Source organism: Gadus chalcogrammus, chromosome 6, assembly GCF_026213295.1.
Source record: "Gadus chalcogrammus isolate NIFS_2021 chromosome 6, NIFS_Gcha_1.0, whole genome shotgun sequence".
NCBI lineage: Eukaryota > Metazoa > Chordata > Actinopteri > Gadiformes > Gadidae > Gadus > Gadus chalcogrammus.
In genome coordinates this window covers 10,944,395-10,954,721 of record NC_079417.1, presented here as the reverse complement: position 1 = coordinate 10,954,721, position 10,327 = coordinate 10,944,395, and the positions used below count along the sequence as shown (strand labels likewise).

The window sequence follows — 10,327 nt, the reverse complement described above, 5'->3', positions numbered from 1 at the left end:
ACTCTTTGTCCCCCCCCCACAATCACAACCTCCCCACCCCCCATCTGAATTAATACACGAGTCCCTGGTCCCGTGAATTAGGATGGTTCTGTCCCACAATGCAATTTGACCGAAAAATGGTTTGGGTACTCAAGTACTTTTATGTACTCGACTTATAATGGGGAGACAAAGGGTGGTGTTGTGTGGGTGGGGCTGGGGGGGATCTTTTGAGCTGGAGGTGCAGTTTGTTTGTTTCCAGGTATCATGGGGGGCTTCCCACCGCTGAGGGAAGGCAGGTGGGTCTGGGCGGCCGGGAGGGCCGGAGAACCACAGGAGAGGAGGAAGAGAAACCCAGAGAAGCCTCGTAAAAGAAAGAAACCTTTGACTTTTTTCCCTCCTTCTTTCTCTGTTCTCCTTTTTTCTTCAGTCGGTGGATCCTCCTCTCCTTCATTTTTTTCCTTGGGTTCTGGAGATGGTGGTCGGAACTGCATTTTAACCATGTTTTGGTAATAGTGGGAGGTGGAGGTGGAGAAAACAAAACAAAAAAGGTTTTAGGACACAAGGGAGTTTGCTGTCACACAGAACAGATCGCACCACACATTGTTTATGTCATCAGGTGAATCATCTCTCTCTCTATCGATGGTTTTGCTGCGTCTTCCACTACATATCTGCATATTCCTCTCTTTGTCTGTGACGCAATCTCTTCTTGGGACTTTTAAGGTTTTCTAATATTTCCCTCCCCAAACCGTCCTCCTAAACCCCTCTTTGATGTTTGTGTATTTTTCAAATCAAACCTTTTTCCTTTGGGTTGTAAAGAAGGACTTTTACTGTAATCTATCCACAAGGACCCTAAACCTGGCTCATGGGACGATGGCGGACTGCCGGAAAGCCATATCCTCCAGGATATATTGGCTTCCTGGCACTTTGAATGGATCCGGGTGATGGTGGTAAGTGTGCGTGTGCAGTGTGGGACTGTATGTGACGTAGGCTTGCTTCTGGCTCCCCACAGTGTGTGTCTGCGTCTCTATGGCCTTCTTCACGGCTAGTGTTGTGTCGGAGTGGCCTGCCTGTGTCTTCCGCCTGGGGTTTGTGTATTTCTTGTCCCCGTGTGTCACTTAAAATGTAAATCAATTGGCTCAATGTCTAAAGTCCAATAATTGCAAAAAGAAACACAAACAATCACACTGCACGCAAAAGCAACCACCGCAGTGTATTGCTTGCTCTCTGGGGGATGGTACAGAAGAGGCCCCTGCATGTGAGAGGGGCCCCTGTACAGTTGTGTGACCTTACTGTTAGATTCTAGACTAGAGGCTTCTTAATGCTACTAATGCTTCTTCTAAATGCTATGTGCAGCTGTAGAACTAGTGACTGTGTGAGACTGTGTTGAAATATGTTTATTTATTTATTCATTAATTTTACTTTTTTTTTTACTACAATTGCCCTTATTTACAAGTAATATTTGTATAATTATTTGTATATATTTTGAACCTCTATGGGAAATGCCAACGTTCATAACCGCAGCCTTGACATGTGTGATTGTGTACGTGTGTGTGTGTGCATGTGTGTGATTTTATGAGTACTTATAAACACTTTGCCTCAAACTTTTACTGCGGCAGCCATTGGAGTGAGGTGTTCCTGCATACGCCAATGCCAAAGCCCAACGCTCATTATGCCTGCGACTCAGCACACACACACACACACACACACACACACACACACACACACACACACACACACACACACACACACACACACACACACACACACACACACACACACACACACACACACACACACACACACACACACACACACACACACACACACACAGTCTGAACCAACTGAACTTTCCCCCCCCAAACCCCCTCTCAGATGAACTGTGATTGAATGAAGCATAAACACGCCGGCACCCTCAGCACCCATAGGTGTGGCGTTACGGGGCGCGCGTTCTGTACCAGGCAGGAGGGAATAAAGTCACTCGATGCGCTCACCAAACGGCAACGTTGAAGGTGTAGCGCTCATTGAGCTCGCGCCGGTTTCTCATTGGACGGAATCTGGATCAGACGGCGGCGTCTGACAGCGGCGGCGGTGTGAGCGGTGTCTGGCGTTGTGAGCGTCAGGCGGTTGGAGAGGAGGCAGACGCCACCGCCTCTCTTTAACCAGAGTCATAAATCCGTAATGAGCTCCAAGAAAGGGAGAGAAAAAAGGGGAGCATATTTGATTTACTTTTCTGAAGACATGATCCTAACATTGGGGGGCCAACGTGCCCCGGCTTCCCTTTTCTTTGTCAAAACAATTTGAAATTCCTTTTTTTTTTTTTCTCTCTCTCTCTGTATGAATATGTAATTAAAGGGGAAGGCAGAGTTAACAAGTGTCTTAACAAAAAACACGATGAGCTCAACCCGGTTTATTCCATAAGAAAAAAAAATAACCGCTCCGTAACAAAGCGCAGAATGGAATACGATGGAATGTGAGGAATAGGAATATGAATGTATGTTTTAAACATGTGCGTTTTACAAATAGGTGTCGGTTAGGTTTCATGGTGTTGAAGTTAATCCTGCGTTGCTGCATCGCTTCAAAGTCTGTCGACCTCTGTCCTCTGATGTAGGGGGGGTTGAGGTGTGTGTGTGTGTGTGTGTGTGTGTGTGTGTGTGTGTGTGTGTGTGTGTGTGTGTGTGTGTGTGTGTGTGTGTGTGTGTGTGTGTGTGTGTGTGTGTCGTCAACACAAAGTCCCACTTTGTCGGCGGATGTGCAGGGTGACTTACACCAGACAGGGAGACAAAGGCTCATACAGGGGAGGGGGTGGGGGGGGCATGGCGAGACGGACAGGGGGAGGGAGACCATTTGTGGGTTGGGGGGGGGGGGGGGTGCTGGTGGGACGGGAGGGGATGGGAGGGGGGGTCCTGGCACCTAAACCAGGCCGACGGAGGACAAGAGTGATGGCCTTCCATCCATCAGCGGGCAGCGGGGGGGCCGTCCTGGGGAGGACAGGGGAAGGAGAGGGCTGGGAGGCCAGGGGACACCGGGGGTGAGGTGCAAAGGTTTAGCTGGGTGGGGGGAGGCGGGGGAGGGAGGTAAAGTATAGTAACATAAGGCGGTGTGTGTGCGTGTGTGTGTGTGTGTGTGTGTGTGTGTGTGTGTGTGTGTCTGTGTGTGTGTCTGTTTATGTGTGTTGGGGGGAGTGAAGGTTTGAGAAAATGGGAGAAGTTGATGGAGCACAGTATTTGAGTTGTGTTGGAGTCATTGATGATGAGCGTGTGTGTGTGTGTGTGTGTGTGTGTGTGTGCTTGACCTTCAGTCTGATGGAGTGGCTGGTCGGGTGGAGGTGATGATGGGCCCCAGGGGCTTGTGGGTAGGGTCGATCAGTGGCAAACAACCTGCTGCCACCCAGACATATTACGCACACACACAGAAACATACACACACACACACACACACACACACACACACACACACACACACACACACACACACACACACACACACACACACACACACACACACACACACACACACACACACACACACACACACACACAGAGTATACAGTCATGGTACCAAAAGTCCGTTTTTTAAGAAGAGAAGCAGAGGTCAAACCAAAAATAAGGCTGCCCCTCCTACACTCCCTCTGTCCTCTCTCTCCTCCTGCCCTCTCTCACTGTCTCCCTCCCTCTCTCTCTCTTTCACTCAGCGAACAAACACACACACACACGTACACACACGCTTATCTTAACTGAGTGAAGAGACTAATTAGGACTCAAGCACCCGTTGACCTGCAGTACCTTCAGCTGACAGACTTAACTTTAGGTTTGACTTTGGCCTTTCCCCAATAACCCATGACACACGCACACACGCACGCACGCGCACACACACACACACACACACACATATTGAGAAAGTTCACACACACATCATTCTATTTACGCATCCTTTAGGAGTGGAACACCTAAAGGATATGTATGTGTGTGTGTGTGGGTGTGTGTGTGTGTGTGTGTGTGGGTGGGTGGGTGTGTGTGTGTGTGTGTGTGTTTGAGAGCAAGAGAGAGGGATAGGGTGTGAAAACGCTTCCGGCTAAGAGACTCATGCGCACGTTAATACCAGGTATGTTTTTGTGTTCAAAATGTAATGAAACAAAGATACGAAATAGCTCTCCATATGGAACGCGTTAGTATGCTTTTTCCTTTTTGTTTTTTCCTACAACATTATTTATTCAATCTGTAACCTCACTCACCATCACCACCACCAGCGCCACCACCACCACCACCACCACCAGTGCCACCACCACCACCACCACCACCACCACCACCACCACCACCACCACAACTTTAACCACCCCCCCCCCCCCCCCCCCCAGCACAAAACGACCTGACATCTGTCTCTTTAATGTGGTGGGCGGGAGGCACCATGCCAGGCAGCCTGGTACTACAGTATTTCAGGGCAGGTCGTAGTGCTGCCATACCATTGTCCTACCCATATGTTACATACAGTCAGGGGGAGAAACCCGTTCGTCTGCAATAGAACCCCCTTCCACCGCCTCCGCTGCCTCAACTGGCCGGGGAATATGTGCTCATTTGTGTTGTTCTCAGATGTGCACGCTGGTCCTAGGTGTTGTTTTTTTAGCTTGTTGTTTGCTCTCTAGGTGTTGACAATGTGCTTCCCGTGATTCGTTTTTTTTATTATAGAATACATATTTATCCAATGATGGTGTTTGTAACTTTATTATATCGATATATATACCACACGGGAGCAGTCCGTTAGCGAACTTGCTGTAGAACGTTTAATTTAAAACACAATTCAAAAACACAATTCAAACGTTTTCTGATATATTGAATCTTATCTGTTACTATTGCTTATATATATAATAATCTTAGACAGTGTGTTTCCTTTCCCTTTCCTCCCAAGCTAATTTGTCCCTAAAGTGTTGCCGTAGCTAAGTAGGGTGGTACTGGTGGTCTCTGTGGTGTTGTCTGGTTACAACATCAACAAGAACGCTTTCAGCTGGCCTCTGGGAGCCACATATTAACATCCTGTCACGTTTTTATATGACATTTCAATTTAAACCATGTTACCATAGAGTAGGAGAAAGCCAGAGAGGGAGAGACGGCCAGAAAGGCAAAACAGACAAAGAATAACAGGTGCAATTTTAGCACCGTGGGGCCCAGCGGCAGGCGCTCGTGTTTCAGACTCATTTGGAAGCGCGATGGGCTGAGCGTCGCTACATTATCGCTGTTAGCTTCATCATTTTTATGACTCAGCTCAGCTGGGAGAAGGGGAAGGGTGTGATGGAAGGTTAAAACGGTCTCCGATGGCGGGCCAGTTCCGCCCAGTAGATATAGGACAGATATTTGGGTCCATATAGTAATAGGCTTCGTCCTCTGCCTTGTGTTCTGCTCCGGGCCTTGGGTCAGTGGAGAACACAGCGTCTTTGTTAAGAAAAGTTTACAGCTGCGTCGTCTCTGCGCTGTGCGGTCGGGGGGTAAACTTTGTTTTTTGCCGTGATGCCCTCTGAAGAGAGAGCATCAGGACAGAGAACATGGGAGCAAAGTCGAGAGTCTGCTTGGCGTCATGTAGAACTTAGTAGTTTGTTATGTACTCTGTCCAATTTGCTGAGACGCAGTTTAACATAGGTATTTTGGTCGTTATTTTGTGTGTGTGTGTGTGTGTGTGTGTGTGTGTGTGTGTGTGCGTGTGATTGCCTGTATGCGCGTGTGTACTGATAATATCTCAGTACACACAGAATAGATAGAATCTCTACCTTTGTTGGCACATTCGCAAAGACTTGCATCACGCACACACACACACACACACACACACACACACACACACACACACACACACACACACACACAAACACACATGCATAAAAACAAACACACACACACACACACACACACACACACACACACACACACCCATAAAAACGGGCACAAACACGCACACACATACACATAAAAACGAGCACACACACAAACAAATAGTGATGCAACAGTCTGACATCTTCATAACAGAGGCTAACTCTTCCCTGAACCAGCAGCCTCTTAACGGGTAGATAAAGGCTGGGATCTCAAAGAGTAGGATAGGTCTCAAACGGTTGATGGCTCCTGCCGGGGCTAGCAAAGGAAGAGCTTCCATTCACACCAGACTGATTGTCTTACTCTGAACTGTTCGAACACGTAGCGAATGAGGTAACTGTCTCGGGCAGTATTCTAGTGAGACCTTGAACCAATGTGTTTCCGCTCTGAGCCTCATACATATTGCATCCGTGCTTCTGCATCATAGAAGCTGTGCCGGAGCCACATTATACTGTTTGACGTATACGTGTTATAATGTTTCGATATATTGCAGTAATGTGTCTGTTTACACGCACCAAACCGTGGGTCATGAATGCAAGAACATCGGGCGAAAAGGCTGTTTGTAAGGAAGCAACTGATGAAAGGAACTAAACCGATAAATACATACGTCATCGTTGCTGTTTACGACCACGGCCTGTCTATACATGGCGCTCCCTCCACCACCCCTCGCTGCTCGCTCATACCGGCCCGGAGACCCACATCGATAGGGGAGTCACCGTAGCATAATGGGGTGTCATGTCCTAAATCAACCAGCGCCGCCGCCTATTAAAATGCATTATGCAAAACTCATTAGCCAGGCGTCTTAGCCGCCGCTGGTCGGATCCCAGCCCACACCGCCTCGTCATCCATCAACACCACGACGCTCTTGTCAGCGGCACTAAGGGTTCCTATCCAATCACAGCGCAGAAATGGGTGTAGCATTAGCCAAACGCCCAACGCAAAGCCGTATAGATTGCTCCGTTTTATATTACGAGTTTTACATTCCAGGTTTAGCAGGCTGGGAGAGACGGACTGAATTACGTCCCTGTGTTCCTGTAAATACGCCGTCGTCTGGCGGCTAGCAGAGTGGCTAGGAGCCTTAGCAGCGGTAGATCGCCCCGTTTTCTTTGAGGGTCACGTGACGTTCATTGATCGCTGCGTAAAACCCCATTAAACATGTACAGACACACACACACACACATGCTCACGCATTCATACGCATCCATTATGGAGAACACATGGCAGGGTATTGACAACGCCAATGAGCGGAGAGTGATTTAGTTTCAGTCGAGTTACATTCTTGTCTCCACGGAAATTGTATCAACTACATCATTATTGAAGAATGTTAGAATATTATGTCTCTTTTACGCTACACCAAGTGATATGAATATGAGCGTACACAGAAACATCCTACGTGGTCGCTATGGTGCATAGGCCGTCGACGGGGAGTTCACTACCATGCCTCTCTGGGCGATGATGCATGGATGGAGTCGGTGTTCAGAAGGCGGGCCTGCTCAGCCTCAGGTGACATTACAGGCTGAGACAAAGTTACTCTGAGGGAGAAGGTCACAGAGAGATCAGAGGAAAGAAAGCAAATGTCTCCCACTCTGATCTATAGCGGGATACCATGTAACTTCTGGAGTCCCACAGCAAGACCAGGTGTTAGGATTGACCTTATCCAAAAGCCACTGTGTGTGTGCGCGTGTGTGTGTGTGTGTGTGTGCGTGTGTGCGTGTAATCTGTCTGCTGTTATATGCACTTGAATGTGTGTACATGCACACACGTGGATCTGCATCTTTGTGTGTGTGTGTGTGTGTGTGTGTGTGTGTGTGTGATTCTGTGTGTGTGATAGTGTTTTTGTTTGTGTGTGTGTGTTTATACAAGTGTTTATGATTACACGTGTATGTGTGTGTGTCTGTGGGGGGGAGAAGGCATGCATGTTTGGGTGTGTGTGTGTGTGTGTGTATGTGTGTGTGTGTAAGAGCAGTTAATCCGTCTCCGTAACTGTACGGTGTGTGTGTGTGCGTGTGTTTGTGTACGGTGTGTGTGTGTGTGTTTGTGTGTGTGTGTGTGTGTGTGTGTGTGTGTGTGTGTGTGTGTGTAAGAGCAGGTTGTCCGTCTCCATAAGTACACAGTGTGTGTGTGTGTGTGTGTGTTTGGAGGGGGGGGGGAGCTGGGTAAACAGGGCTCTCTGCGGCCCTCCATGTTATTGCTACCTCCCTCCTCCCCAGCCTCGTTTGAAGACAGGAAATAGAAATCAGACCCGCGGTCCGAGGGGCATGTGGCAATGGTTAATACTGGACTGACCTCTGACCTATGCCCCCCCCCCCAACTCCCCCTCCCCCAGCTCTCTCACACCACTCCCTGGTCCCCTCCGACCCTATCCCCGGACGCCCAAGCCCCAGGCCGGCCCCAGGCCCCTGGCCCCTGGTCCCGGGCCCAGGCCCCTGGTCCCAGCCCGGCCTAGACCTCACCCAGCTCAACGCCAACATAGCAAAACCTCCACCATCTTTCTTTCTCTCGTTCTTTCTGTTTTTTATGAGAGGAATGGAAAACAGATGGAGGTCGAAAAACGAAGGGGAGACGCAGTGAAGGAGGAAGGAAAGAAAGGGGAGTCTTCTAAAATATCTGCAAAGAAAAATAACCCAGGGACACTGTCTAATTATTTCTATTTGTCTTGTGTACGTTTGTGTGTGTGTGTGTGTGTTTGTGTGTGTTTGTGTATCCAATGGAGTCCGTGTGGTCTCCCTGCTTGCTTCATATTATCTGATCCTGGATGAAGTTTATGAAAAAGTGTGTGTGTGTGTGTGTGTGTGTGTGTGTGTGTGTGTGTGTGTGTGTGTGTGTGTGTGTGTGTGTGTGTGTGTGTGTGTGTGTGTGTGTGTGTGTGTGTGTGTGTGTGTGTGTGTGTGGGGGGGGCTAAAGGGAGGACAGAACCAGGAAGGATGGAGGTGTTTTGGGGCCAGAAGGGGGCCTTGTTGGGGGGTGGATGGATGGACGGACCGCTGGAGAAGTGCGGTAGAGTACAGGAGGCTTTATGTGTCTGACTGCTGTGCTGTCAAGCTGGCTTACTAAAGCTGTTATGCAGTGATGGACTCATTAATCATGATCAATAACAGGGTTATTGCGGCTTGTGCTTTTGGCGTTGCTTTGGGAGTCAGTGCACTATCGTCATCAGCTTTTAATTTGCCCTGAGCTCCTATTAGGGTAACTTTCATCCTCAAATCGATGCAGCGTTCCTTCTAGAAAATTCCCCCTCTTTTTGTGATCCCTGCTTATTGGCCGACCACAACTGCATCACCGGATTCTCCGGTTACCTCGGTTGTTTTTTTCTTTCTCTTGACAGATGTATTTTCTTGTTGTGGCCCCCTTGTTTCCACCATGACAAGCATGCCCACAGACCGCAGCCGAGCACAAACAGCCAGTGTGTTTATGTCCTCAGTCCACCGGCGACGCTATCGCTCTCCTGTCACCTCATTCTGTCTCGGTTCGTCCTGTTCCGGCCGGACACTTCAGCCACTGGGCCGGTCGTTGAGTGTTGCATGACTTCAGGACCGTCTCTGCTCTGTTATGATTCACCGCCCAACCGTCCGACCAACTGACCGACCGACTGACAGACCAACACACAGACCAACCAACCGAGTGACAGACCAACCGACCAACTGATCGCCCGAACGACCGACCGACCAACCGACCAATCAACCCACAAACTGATAACCAACCGCCCAACCGACCGACTAACCCAGCCGACCCACAGACGCCAGGCCACCATTTCTTTAAGCATTCGCAAAGTCTTCAAAAGTGAGGGGAAGGGAGGAACAACTTTTCATTGGTGGGCGCCTGTGCTAATAAGGCTGATAATGATGTCAGTGGCGGTGACATCATCACAGTGTGCCAGCTCGGGGAACAAAAGACGTTTTCGGTTCTCCCTCAGCGGAGTTGGCAGCGAGAGAGAGTGAAAGAGATGGAGAGAGCAAAGATTGATGTATCCATTCTGCTTCTTTTCAGTTTAATTCTGCCTCTTCCATTCACATATTCAAATTTCCCCCCGTTTGCACTCTGAAAAGGGGGAGCGCATTTTAATTTGTTCTGCAAACTTTGTATCTCTATTACTGCGGGGAATGAAAGCACTGTCAGTGGAAGCGGGGTTTCCAGCGATTTGGCGGCCCGCACGCCCAAGTCTTTAACGCTATTTAACATGCATTGTTTTGACGAAGATGCCTGTGCCCAAGCTATCTCCTCTTTTCTTTCGCTCCCTCCTCTCTTCTCGTCTCCTCTCTCCTCTCCTCTTCTCTTCCCTCCTCTTTTCATCTTTTCTCCCATCCTTTCCTCCTTCTCTTCTTCCCTCTCTCCCCCCCTCTCCCCCTCGCCCCCCCCCCCTCTCTTTCTTCCTCACACCATCCCTCTGCAACAACCCTGTATCTGCGCTCTTGCAGGACTCGGAGAGAAAGGGCTTCATGGACAAGCTGTATGCCATTCAGGACGTGTGCGTGAGCGTGCAGAATGCGCTGGGTGAA

At 49.1% G+C, this 10,327-nt stretch overlaps 1 protein-coding gene across 1 annotated transcript in view; it reads left to right on the top strand.

Moving 5' to 3' along the window:
- LOC130384301 (multiple C2 and transmembrane domain-containing protein 1-like) overlaps positions 1-10,327 on the top strand; it is an 88,654-nt gene that overhangs the window by 65,000 nt on the left and 13,327 nt on the right. Inside the window, exons 10-11 of the mRNA XM_056592423.1 lie at positions 825-926; positions 10,247-10,327. The exon at positions 10,247-10,327 is cut by the window's right edge and continues 29 nt beyond it. Of these exons, the coding sequence (XP_056448398.1) occupies positions 825-926; positions 10,247-10,327 (183 nt within the window). The remainder of the gene's footprint in view (positions 1-824; positions 927-10,246) is intronic.